The sequence below is a fragment of the Peromyscus maniculatus genome, chromosome 19 (assembly GCF_049852395.1).
Source record: "Peromyscus maniculatus bairdii isolate BWxNUB_F1_BW_parent chromosome 19, HU_Pman_BW_mat_3.1, whole genome shotgun sequence".
Classification (NCBI taxonomy): domain Eukaryota; kingdom Metazoa; phylum Chordata; class Mammalia; order Rodentia; family Cricetidae; genus Peromyscus; species Peromyscus maniculatus.
Genome location: NC_134870.1, coordinates 54,332,450 through 54,346,098, shown reverse-complemented (window position 1 = coordinate 54,346,098; position 13,649 = coordinate 54,332,450). Strand labels below are relative to the sequence as shown.

At 41.5% G+C, this 13,649-nt stretch overlaps 1 protein-coding gene across 7 annotated transcripts in view; it reads left to right on the top strand.

Moving 5' to 3' along the window:
- The window catches only part of Piezo2 (piezo type mechanosensitive ion channel component 2), a 380,980-nt gene that overhangs the window by 146,358 nt on the left and 220,973 nt on the right, over positions 1-13,649 (top strand). For all 7 annotated transcript variants that reach the window (XR_013046146.1, XM_076555357.1, XM_016003707.3 and 4 more), the window contains exon 3: positions 7,117-7,242. Coding sequence is in view for 6 of the 7 variants with exons in the window: in XM_076555357.1 (XP_076411472.1) it covers positions 7,117-7,242 (126 nt within the window). In the remaining variant the exon portion in view is untranslated. The remainder of the gene's footprint in view (positions 1-7,116; positions 7,243-13,649) is intronic.

Genomic DNA, 13,649 nt, shown 5'->3' with positions numbered 1-13,649 from the left:
CATTACAAAAACAAGAATGAGGAGAGACCCACACCTGAGACCCCAGCACATGGGGGTCAGAGGCAGGAGGGTCAGGAGGTCAGATTAGACCATATAAGGAAGTTCTGTCTCACAGCACAAACAAACAGGGAACAGATGCTCTGGACAACTGTGGGTTTTGAACAAATATTTAATGAAATCATCACTGTGTGACTTACACACTCAACCAACTATCATAGCAGAAAAACTGCCAGCTTAGAGTTTTAAGGCACAGAGATGGGGCAGAATTAAGGAAGAACATTATTCTTCTGGGATTGTAAGTGAGTTCTTCAGGTTTGGACTTTAAGAAAAGGGGAGATGACCCTAACATCATAACTGATACTGTCACTATAAGCCCCTGGGACACAGGTCTAGAAGACAGGAATGACTCTGTCACTTCAGAGGACAGGGCCACCTCCTTAATTTCAGTGTGCCAGTATGCTACCACCAAGGGCCTTGAGGGGGTGCTGTAGCTTAGGGACTTGGGGGCTGCATTCAAGGCCTCAGGGTAAAACTGCCATGCCCTATCCCATGGTCTGAAGAGCTGGGTACTGATTGAGCCAGAGATGATCTTCTATCCTTTAGCTCTACTGGAATCTTCTACACCAGGTTCTAAGCTTATTGCAAATACATGATTTCTTACATTTTATTTCTTTTAGCTGGGAATATTTGTATTATTTTATCCTGCTGATGCATTTTGGGAGGAAATAACTGTTTTCAATGTGTGCCTGAGGTTCCAAATTTACCTCACTATGGATGGCATATTGGGCTTCGCTCATAGCTGAGTAAGAGTATATTGAGATGAAATTTGAGGCTGAGACTTGATGCTGATCTGGGTTAAAACTTTGGACTGAGCTGAACCTGTGCTGCCAGTGAGGAGGACAGGGGCTTTGAGCATCCAGGGCACAGAATATTAGGGGCTGAATTATGCCCTTTGTGTTAGTCACCTTTCTATTACTGTGACAAATAGTTGGGATGATCAACTTATAAAGACAAATAATTTACCTTGCCTTACTGTTTGGGGGCTCCTGTTCATGATCAGTTGGCAAACTTCTTTGGGACCTGTGACAAGGCAGTGCATTTTACTTATTGTCCAGGATGCCAAAGCACAGACCAATAAAACAAAATTTTATTCTTCATAGAAAATATGTAAGTGTCCAAGAAACACATGATCATATGCTCAACCTCCTTAGGCATTAGGGAAATGCAAGCCAAAGCTACAATGGGATACCACTTGCTACCCAATAGGACAGCAATACTAAAAGTATAATCTAGAGAAGATACCAGCAAGTGTTGGCAGAGATAGGAAGAAACTGGAGTCTCATACATGGCTGGTGAGAATGTGGAGTGCACACATGCTTGCTAGGAAAACTTTGCTGATTCCTCAAAAAAAAAAAAAAAAAAAAAAAAAAAAGTCTACATCTAATTGTTGTATGTTCTAACAACCCCTCTTCTAGGAATCTACATAAAATATATTCAAGCAGATATCAAATCTGTGTGTTTATGTGTGTGTTTGTGTGTGTGTGTGTGTGTTTGCATATTCATTATAGCACTGGTCATAACAGTTAAAGGCCCAGTGCACAAAGGCGGGAGAATGGACAGGTAGACTCTCGTTGAAGAATTGATGGTGCTACTGTGCAGACAAACCTGCAAACATCCTGCCAAGCAGTCATAAAATACCATGTGTGGATGACGAGATCCACTGAGAGTATCTACAGAGTCACGGCGCTGACGCATGAAAGCCAGGTGAGGGAGGGGGAGGAGGAGATATTTGTCTGATTGATGTGGAAGATGAAATCAACGGAGAGTCTGTTTGCACAATGTTGCGAGTGTACTGAATATTATTGAATTTGTCATGAGAATTTTACCTCAATTAGTAATATGTATAAGAAGAGGCATTTGCTGTGTTGAGCCTTACTTCCCTACAGTAAAAATGATTAAAATGACGGTGGAACTGAGAACAAAGCCAAAGGCTATTTCTGTCCGATTTCTGCTTCTATAGATTTTGAGCTTTTGATTATCTCAGGGCTAATCAAATTCAGTTTCATTTATCTGAGTTTTCACTTCCGTGGCTAATCACATTCCCACATGGTATTGGTCCAAGAGTTAGGAAACATAAAGCTGATGCATTATAGAATGGAAAACAAAACCTGCCTTTGGTTTTCTTTATTTATGATGCTTTGGATCTTAAAGTATCATTTCCGATGGCAGTTCCCTGTGTTTATCTGAGGACTGGCCCCTGTGCCCAGGTGTGCTTCAGCAGAATGCCATGTTCTCAGACAAGGTCACAGAGTCCCTGAGGAGAAGGATACAGGAGGGAAGGGGGCACAAGAACGGAAATAAACTGATGGGCTGTGATCGATGACTTTCTTCAGTTCCTGTTTGTTGACTAAGGGTGTAAGAAATACTCGTTTGTGGTAGCTCAGTGTTTTAAGTGAACTTTGATACTTGGTTATATCTGCTGGTGGTGCTCACTCTGGTTTTTGGTTTTTTTTTTCTCTATTTCTTTTGGATCTATTTATTTTATTTTATGTGGATCAGTGTTTTGCTTGTGTATACATGTGTGGCCACATGCATGCTGGTGTCTGAAGAGGTCAGAAGAGGGCCTCAGATTCCCCTGGAACTGTAATTACAGATGGTTGTAAGCCATCATGAACATGCTAGGAAATGAAGCTGGATTCACCAAAAGAGAAGAACCTGGGTCCCCTGGAAGAGCAATAAGTGCTCTTAACCACTGAGCCATCTCTCCAGCCCTCAGTTTTCATTTTGTGATTACCATGAAACTTACATAAAGAATCTTATACTTAAAATAATCTATTGTATATCAATCACAATTTTGTTTCAATCACATAGAAAAGCTATACTTCGACTTGATATTCTATCCTGTATTATTTGTCATGACTTATGTCTTTATAAATTGATGTACTTTAACTCATTATTGCAGTTATACTTACTTTGAATGTTTCCTGCTTTAACTTTTAATATTAATGGGAGTTAAGTTTGATTTGCATACCACCATGACAGCATTACACGTATTCTCAATTTGGCTATAGACCTATCTATGCCTGTGGGGTTTATGGCTTCCTATGCTTTCAAGGAATATTGGTCAGCATCTTTTCATTCCTTTAGAGGAGACAACTTTAGCATTCCATGAAGGTAAGGTCTATACATTCCCTCAATTTTTGGTTACCTGGAGAAGTCTCTGCCTTTCCTTAAGTTTTCACTCTCAGCTTTCCAGGGTATAGTGTTCTTAGTCGGTAGTTTTCTATCCACACTTGGAGTGTGTCATTCAGGTGCCTTGTGGTTTCTGATGAGAAATCTGTCAACAGTCTTCTAGTGTATGAAAAGCTACTTTTCTCTGCTGCTTTCAAACTGTTGTCATTGGTGTTTTTTGGGTTGTTGTTTATTTTTGACAGTTTGAAATATAATATTTTCCTGTAATGACTTTACTCTCAACCACATTTTGGTTCTTTGGGTGTTTTGAATCTGCATGCTCATTTAAATCTCTGTTCTCAGGCCCTTTGTGCCATTGTTTCTTCCAATATTCCTGCCCAGTTCTCTTTCCCTGCTCCTTCTTGGCATCATGAGTCACTTGCTGATAGCTGACAGGTCCCATGGATTTTCCTCACTCTTGTTAATGCTTTTCTATTTCTATTCCTCTATTGGATAACTTGAAATTATTTATTTTCTAGTTTTCTGATGCTGTTGCTTAATCTGATCTGCTGTGGAAGCTCTCTGCTGGGTTTTCTTTCCATGCATTCTGTTCTAGTCTCTATTTGTTTTTCCTTATTCATGCCTCTTTATCGCATGTCTCATTGTCAGTTACTTTTTAATTACTATGACAAAATACCATGACCAAGACAGCTTACAAAAGAAAGTGTTTAGTTTGGGACTCATGGTTTCCAGAAGGTTAGAGTCCATGACCACCTTGGCGGGGAGTGTGGCAGCAGACAGGCAGGCATGGTTCAGGAGCAGTAGCTGAGAGCTCACTTCTCAGTCTACAAACATAGAGAGCGAGCTGCTTTTGTTTGGTTATCTTTCTATTTTTTTTCTTGTAGCTCATTGACCTGCTTGATATTTTTGCATTCTTTGTTAGGAATTTTCAATCTCCATTTATTTGGTGTCTGACACTGGAGCTATGTTTTTTTCTTTTTTTTTTTTTTTTTTTTTTTCCTCCTTGATTATTTGTATTCTTTGAAGCTTGTTAAGTTAACACTTCAGGGAGTGGTCACCTCCCCCCAGCCTTCATTGACAGGTTTCAAGGAAAACAAAAACCACAAACAAGCCAAACAAGAAACACTATGGAGAGTGAGCTGGTTCTGTAGCCTTTAAACCTTCGATGTAGGAGGACCTGCTCACTCTGCTTGTTCCTTCTTTAGATTCTGGGGCTGTCTCTGTCCCTCAGCCAGGTTTGGTCCTGACAGTCTCTCATGTGTTTCCAGAGTGCAGAGTTCCAGCATACTCAAAGTTTCATACCTTATCTGTAGCCAGTACAGACTAATTTCTGAGATATGCATCTGCTGCTGGGGTCGACATGTTTTCTATAGAAGCTGGTGCAGGCCATTGCGCAAGAAGGTACAAGGAGCTGACCTGGAAGGGAGGGTAGGCAACCCAGGGGAGGCATCAGCTGGTTGTGGGCATACTCGGGTGAGTCACACTGCTGGGCTCCCTGGTATGTCTCTTAGTGGAGTCTTCAGGCTGGTTTTTGGGGCCAGCGGCTGGCAATAGAGAGCCACAGGTGAGATGAAGGGCAGCCCCTCCTCTTCTCCCCGATCTTACCTGTTTCTGGCTGGTTTCCATTGGCGTGTTACTTCACTGCTCTCGATGAGGTGAGAGAGAAGCGAGCTGTCCCAGCTAGAACCCTGCAGGACTGTGGAAACTGGGAGCTCACGCCATTCTCGGTTTTTTCAGGGGGAGAAAGTACCAACCCATCCGTTCTCTCCTGTACCAAGCTCGGTTAACTATGGGAGAAGCAGGGACAACCGGAGTGAAGTGAAGCTGACCCTCTCACCCTTTTCATTGTGTTCCCATCTGACTCCTCTCTTCCAGTGGGAAGGTGGAAACAAAGCCACTGGGGCTTCCACAAAAATAGTCCTAAGCGTGGCTTCCGAAGTGGCGTTTCTGTGGGAGGCGACCACAAAGGACCCAATATGGTGCCTTCTTCCCATCCTCCTTATCATTGTCTATTGGTTTGTTGGATCAACATAGAAATGTGTGTAGTTAATAAAAATAAGTTGGTTTGTTTTTTTGAGCAATGTTATTCCATCTGTTTTTTTAACTTTCTCCATAAGGAATGTGAGAATTTGTTTGTTTGATTTTACAGAGGTTTATAGTGTATCTTAATAACCATAAGGGCTCACTGGCCTCATTCACCTTATTTCTCAAGACTAACAGAAGTGATATTATTTTACTCTTAAATATATATTTAAAATGTTTATTGAAAACCTCATAACATCCTTTCTTGTATATATTGAAATCTGATTTTTGAAAGTTTAGTTTTCTTCTGGTATTTTATTTGAAATTTCATTGAACTTACAGATCAAATTTAAGGCAAATTTGTATCTTTTATCATGCATGATGTCTTTTGTGAATGTAAATTATCCCTTTATTCATCCAGATAATTTTTATACTCCCATAAAAGCCTTATACATTCTTTGTTAACTCTTAAATATTTTTATTAACCAAGTTTCAACCAGAGAGTAGTAATGCCATAGGAAATTGATGAACATTTGATTCACATATTTCCCTGCATTTGATTTATTGGCTTATGGAATTTCTTGTATGGACCAGCTGAGAAAGTCCACAATCCTTAGGTAGGTCATCAAAGAGAGGTGATGAGCAGCTCAAATTTATGGACCTTGATCTGAAGCTCAGCTCCACAGGAAGAGTTTCTGTACATACCTTTTGTTACTTAGCCAGACTAGCTGAGGTAGGGCTGTCCCTGATAAAGACTATCCTCTGTGTTGCCTTGGTTTACTATGGACTTTGTAAACTCTTATCAGGACCCAGATTAGTGTTTAATCAAATAAATGTGTTCCCTGTCTGGGCCAGGTTGACATGTTCACAAAATCATTACAAAACAGCTTTGATTGCTAACTAACTTGCATTCTGATTTTGTACCTTGCAATTGCTGATATTGAGGGTGTGTATTGGTTTTTATAAGATGATCTTGTATCTGAATGCCTTCTTGATATTACATGTTTGTTGTCACAGTTGGTCCATAGGCTCAGCTGGATGGTCTGTACTGATACTCAGCATCTGGAAAATGATCTCTTTGATCATACTATCAGCATGTTATCCTTGTCATGGAGACTCAACAGTTTTTTTTTTCCTCATGGCACTGCTTGCCCCTGTAGTGATGGCATTTAGAATTCTCACTCATTCTCTTGACAGTCATGGGTTGATGACTAAATGTCCATCATAAACAGGATGCTTGTATAGTTGCGATGTATTCAACATTTAAAGACAGTTCCTTGCCTTCTTAGGTTTTTTTTAGCTATTTCTTTAAAATCATTAATGCTTTTGTGCTTTTGTATGTTATAGAATGTTTCTTTTGTGGTACCTAGAAAACTAGTATGAGTCCATTAGTAGGTACATTTCACATGGATTTCTCATGTTCAATCTACTTGCTATGCACTCTGATAAACATTACAAGCTATATTTTACTCTATTTCAATGATCAACATTCTTTATTATTTATATCTATGCTCACAGGTGAAATTAATTTATAGTTTTCTTCCTTATCCTTATTTGTTTTTGAAATTGAAGTCACCATAACTTTATAAAATGTCTTGGGTTACTTTCTTGTTTTTGCTTTCTCAAACTACCTTTATAAGAAGATTATGGGTCCCTTCTATGCTGGGGTATGTTTCTGTGCAATTTTATGATCCAGTACTTGTTTCCAATCCATCGTAGTACGCCATATAACAAACAGGAAAGCAAGAATTCCTTTAGGGTGAATTTTCATATGTAAAGACAGTGATATAATAGAAATAAGACGTCTTTGTTTCTGTAGGTATATAATTAAGATAAGAATTACGTTGCCTCCATGTGGGTGGCGTGTGAGCACTCCCTCACGCTCTGATGCTTCCTCCCCAGGGCACACAGGGCGCTTGCTACAGTCCCTGTGCATCACCAGCCTCTCCTTCCTGCTGCTGCACATCATTTTCCACATCACGCTGGCCAGCCTGGAAGCTCAGCACCGCATCGCACCTGCCTACAACTGTGAGTACCCGCCTCGGCTTTCCCCTCAGGTGTGCGCGTAATGGAGCTTACCTATCACCACACACATAGGCATCTGAGACGTGCTTGCACTGTGGAATTCATTCTAATTTTGGTCATCTGCTAATCTAGTATAGAAGAATGTATGTGTGTATGCATCTCTCTCTCTATATATATATATATATATGTATATATATACATATATATATGTATATATACACACATATATATATATAAACTAACTGTCTGTTTTGGACTCTGTCTGGGTATTTCTGTATTTACTTGCAGTGAAGCTTTGCAACAATTCTACGAAGATAGAAAATGCACCATGATATGACAATACAACTTTCTCTTCTCTACATTTATAGAAGTGTTTACTTTGTATATGTTTTCTCATGAAGGTTAGGTAGACAACTTCACACACACACACACACACACACACACACACACACACACAAATATATATATATGATTTGCCATGGAATATGAGGTCATGAGTCAAACAATGGGTCTCCAACTTAGATTAGATATTGAGATCTTATATGATTGTAAAACATGGTCATTGGTCTTAATCTAAAATCAGGATTTGCATAGATCCCTTGGAACTCATCTGTAGGACAAGAACATCCAATCTGTGAGGATAGTATAGAAACTTAGCGGTGTTATGTGATTTGATTATGATGGGCACAGTGTAGCGTTTGTGATGTCTATGAGAAATGGCATAATGCATACCATTTATTTTCAAACTGCGAGTTTTTCACTTGATATTTATGAGGAAGCAAATTGTCTTACTCAGTGTGAACTTATGATACAAGAAAGTCAATATATTTACTCTTTGTTCAGCTGTTATCATCCCAAAGTAAATCATTCTTCAGTTTCAGTAGAATTTGTGTTTGTCTCTTGAAAAAATAAGCACTTCAAGTAGATGGGCTCCAATCCATGTGTTTTCAGTTAAAACTAGAGAGACCCTGAGATATTTGAAATAGACTCTAATAGCAGTTTTGACTTGTCAGTTTTTCTTTGAGGAACCCATTTGTGGCTTTGAAATTTCCTGGACTTTCATGAGCACAAGTATAAGGAATAGGAAGTAAACATACCTTCCCTGTAAAATAAAAAGATCAGAATTCTTCATGTACCAAAGGGCGCTAAGTTAAATACAGTGTAGGATTTTGTGATGGATTTTACAGTCATAAATTATTCATTAGCCTTCTCTGTGCAACTTTTGGACATTTGCAGAACTAAAGATTTATTAGGTTCAAAATTCCTTTAATAGCAATTCCTGCCCAAATCGTATTTTTATTTTAAATCTATATTTTAAGATATGGCGGTTTTTCTTTAAACTGTTATGTAGTGTATACATCATAAATCTGCCCAACTTAAATATATATAACTCAGAGGATCTTTTAGCATATTCAAAAATTCAGGCAATTGTTCAGAATACTAATTAAAAACATAGTCTTTATCCCTAAAGACATCATATACCTATGGAGAGATATCTTCCAAAGTCCTTTTCCAGATGGTGTCATGGCCTTGAAAGACATACAAGACCCACCAGGTGCATCAGCTTAGGAGATAAAACTGACTGTCTGTTTTGGACTCTGTCTGGGTATTTCTGCATTTACCTGCAGTGAAGCTTTTTAACAATTCTACAAAGATAGAAAATGCACCGTGAAATGACAATACAACTTTCTCTTCTCTACACATTTATAAATGTGTTTACTTTGTATATGTCCTTTCATGAAGGATAGGTAGACAACTTCACACACACATACACACACACACACACACACACACACACACACACACACACACACACACACACACGTTTGTTCTCGCTTTGGCTCTTCTTTCCTAGGCAAGGCTGCTTCAAGTAAGACTGTAGTGACATCGATCTGTGCCCCTATTTCTGAGGGCTTGGGAGAACACCTCTTCGATGTTGTGAGGACAGACCTCTTTCCTCTCATTTTTCTGTGTTTCTTGCCCACCCATTCTTGTGGGTTACAGCTGCCTCTCACATCACTTCCCAAGTATTTGGCTTCTCGGTACCAGGCTGTTCCCATGTCCGCGTTGGAGGCATTTGCTGCTCGTGTGTAAGCCACACTGCAGTGTAACCCGCACATGAGTCTAGTGAGACCCTCCCTTCACTTTCCTTCATATTCCCAGATGGGACTCCCCTTTGCATGAATCAACACATGGAAGTCTGAATAGCAAACTTCAGTTTCAAGAAACCAAATTCCAACTTGAAGTTTGTTTGGATCCATGTCAGTGTTCCGTTTTGAAGTTGCAGTGCTTTTGATGAAGTAACCAGTAGAAAGGCACTCAGTTAAAAACTGAGGTTTGAAAACTCGACTTAGTTCTTTCCAGCCATAGGCACCTTGAAGGTGAATTTATAGACGTCATAAATTTCTTCTGAAAAATCTTGCTGCTTCCTGGGCCAGTGCTGGCTCATTGGGCGCTGCAGGTTTGTGTTGGTCCAGTTTCCTGTGGAACATTAATATTAATGCATTCTTGAAAAGGGATTAAAGAGGAATACCAGCTTCAGAGCCTTGCAGCTCGTTTCGTGTCCAGGGTCAGCACAGATGAGGTGAAAGTCTAGAGAATGTTTAATGGTCACATTACAGGAATTCCTGAAGATGGTGTGAGGCTGGGAGATGGGGACACTGGCCTTTCATTCAGAGTTGGCTTTCCATCCTGACATGATTGTTTGCCTAGCAGATGGAGTGATGGTTTCACCGTCAGGGCTGCAAACACAAAGTCTTTAATTTAAACATCCATATTTTAAACGAAAAGACAAACACCTTCCTGGTCATCAATGTTATACACCATGGACACTTTCCCCGTCTTCAAGATGTTAGTAAATGAGAGGAAAATGTCTCCAGCAAGCGGTGTTCAAATCCCAGACCACCGAGTGCTCACTTGGGTGTTTAAACTCTGTTTCTTAATGACTTGCTTCTCTACTTTAAACCCATGCCCTCACCCCATTATGGTAGAAAGCTCTCCCCACTTCTCTCAGGAATCCAGGACGCGTGGTCGGGGGACAGCAGTAGCATTTATAAATATTGAGCCCTCCAAAGCCCTCCTTCCCCCTGAGTCCTGTGAATATTAACTGGAAGCAGTGAAGAGTTTTGTTTTTCTTTAAACCACCACCATTTAGTTTTTTACTGGTTGGCAGATTTCTTAAAGGTGCCATTGTGCAGAACTGAAACATAATATTCTCTCTCCCTCCCTCCCTCCTCTCCCATCTCTCTCTCTCTTTCCCTCCTCCCCCACCTCTTCTCCCTCCCTCTCTTCTCCCCCATCTCTCTCTCTCTCCCTCCTCCCCCATCTCTTCTCTCTCTTTCTCCCTCCCTCTCCCCATACCAAACAGTGCTCCTATAGGTAAGTGAGGAATCAGTGGGACAGAGGAGATGTCTGTAAATCCCCCCCCCACACACACACAGAGTGTTGCGCCACAAACTAAAATATTTTCATTCTGTCAGAACCGTGCTACTTAAATAAATGTGAATCTGGTTTCGATTATGTCACTACCGGGTACACAAAAGTGCTGTGTCTGACTCTGTGGTAGATATGTAGCCATGTCAGGGAAATTTCCAAGCCAGACCGGTCTGGATTCCTGTGCTATACAAAAGCAAAAGCATGCGCTTGATTGAAAGAAACATTCTAGGTTCAAAGCTATGCCAGAGAAATTTCTGATGATGAAAATTGCATATGGAAGCTTACCCACACTATACTAAGACACTAGAGAGCACAGTATTTTCGTTCCAGGTACTACTGTTTTTACTCACTGCAGAGAGGATTTGCTCTTCTCCAGGGAGGGCATTCCAGGGGTCCTGTGTCTTTCAGGACTAGCAGGGCTGTCTATCTGGACAGCTGTGGTCTTTGAAGGCATCTGCAGCAACTGAGGCGGTGAGTGGAGCTTTCATTCCAGGATCTTCCCTAGCCAGGAGGGCTGTCAAGTCATCCTATCCATAGAATGGCAGGTCTGGTTAGCTGGCCAGGCATTGCCCTGTGAGGCTGTTTATTCTACTTCCTTCTCTGAGGATGTCTTTTTCTTGTATAAACACAAAGCTAAGTGTGCAATAATCACTGAGGCAGGGACTGTAATGATGAAAAACCAGGCTCTGTGAGGACAGGAGAGCTGTGGGAAGCCATTGTACATCTGAGCGGCAAGCCCCGCCCTAGCACCTGCTCACCCCCCACACATAACAAAACCTAGTTGCACCCCCAGACCTACCACCTACTCCCTCACAGATACATCACACATCTTAGCTGTACACTCAGCCCTAGCCCCTACTCACTCATACACACAGCACCTACTCACTCACACACATATCACACCTCTGAGCAGCACACACCCAGACCAGCACCTATTCCCCAACCCTGTGCTGAGGTATGAAACCAAGGCCTCACACTGCTAGGCAAGTGCTCACCACTGACTGTGTGTTTGAGCTGGAATCTTGAGTACTCATCGGTTGAGGCCTCTGCTCTCCCCTGTCTTTTTTGGAACTCCCTATTTACCAGGCATTTGGGACGGTTTCTTCCTGTCAAACCTCCAGTGAGACTTTGGATTTTTCTAGTCTCAAAGGACTTAAGTGTCTGGAGTTCATTCCACAGTTCTCTCTTATTCTTATTCTATATCTGGCTTCACAACTCAGCGACTCTTTCCTTGGGGTCTTTTAATGGCAGCATTTATAGTTGTATCTGCTGTCCCCTAATGGTTAGACACCTCAGATCATCTGTGGATTGATGGATACCTAAGGTCTGTCTTCCCTGTTCGAAGAGGACATGCTACTTGGCCCACAGGCAAGCAGCTAATAAAGGCCTCAGCAGTGTTTTCCTCTCAGGATCTTCCATCCCAACAACATGGTCAGCATGGAGACCCAACTGATGAAGCACCTGTTTATATAAGACTGGTGGGATGATGAGGGTCAGTGACATCATCCAATCCTGCTGGCAGTGACATCATCCCATTCTGCTGGTAGTGACATCATCCCATTCTGCTGGCAGTGACATCATCCCATCCTGCTGATTGTGAGTTGGGGGATGGAGGAGCCTCTGTGTCTATATGCAGCTCCACATACCAGTCTGCACTGACGTCATACAATGATGTAGTTACAGACTTCACCTGGGCTCCGCTAATCATTAATCATGTTAGTTGCACCTGGACTCTTGGATTTGTGGTTATCTGATGGGTCTGTCCTGATAAAAAATAACTATCACCAAAGGAACTTTTTTTTTATTTTTATATGTGTGAATAATGTGGGTGAAAGAGCTAATATGGGTGAAATAGGAGGTCAAGTACAGAGAAAGTCACGTACCATGCTTGTTTTAAGTCAGAATAGGCTTTAGGGAAGGGATTGGATCCTGTGGGTTCAGATCAAGTCAATGGGTCAGTCTCTGGGTGGATTCACAACACAGTGGTACCACTGGGAGGTGCGAAGAGGTGTGGCCTCATTGGTGGAAGAAGATGCTCAGGGCTTGCTCTGGAAACATGGGTCTTGTCTCCTCTCCTCTTTCTTTTCCTTCTCTTTGCTTTTTGACTCCTGTGAGGTGAACAGCTTTCTTTTGCTATGTCTTTCTGGCATGGAGCTCTGCCTCATGATGGCCTAGAAGCAAGGAAGTCACCTAACCATGGACCAAAGCCGCCGAAACGGGAAGCAGATTAAATCATCCTTCCCCTTCAGTGGTTATTTCACCGACAGTGACACAATGACAGTGTTACAATCTGTCGCACCCATTAAAAAAACTTGTTGTGTGTTAAATCATACAGACTTTTAAAAATGAAACCATCATGTTTAATTCCTGATAGAACCTTTCTTTAGGTCTCCAAAGGCAGAGATGTCCTAACTTGGATTCGAGTTTGGGTTCTGCCTAGACACAAGATCTCTTTCCTTGAATGTCATCACCCACCCTGAAGTAAGGTGACATTGAAGAGTTTCAACACAGATTGATGCTCCAGTAGGCCTTGTTTCCTTAGCTCTTACGCTGCCTCATGTTTCCTCATACCCAGCACTCTCCTCCTCCCTCCCAAATCCCTGCTCTGTCTGCATGCATGTGTGTGAACACCATGCATGCATGTGTTTGTAAAACATCTTTTAAATGCTAAGCTTTGCTCTAAACCAACATGGCAATCCTGCCCATGTATGATTGCTCACTGTATTCCAGGTGTATTTTATTTGCATCTCAGTTTTATGGTCTGGTCTTACAGCATCTTCGCTGTTGTCCTCATTTACAGACAGCTGTTGAGTCGCAGGAAGAGATTTGCGTTGTCATTAGCTGTTTTTACAAAGGACACATAGATGGATGGTGAGAATGTGATGTGGCCAAGGGACCTGTCCCACACAGCTGCATGCCTGTAGGCCAAGGGCTCCTTGAGAACCTGTGTTTCTGTGTCTCTCTCCACCTGTGGC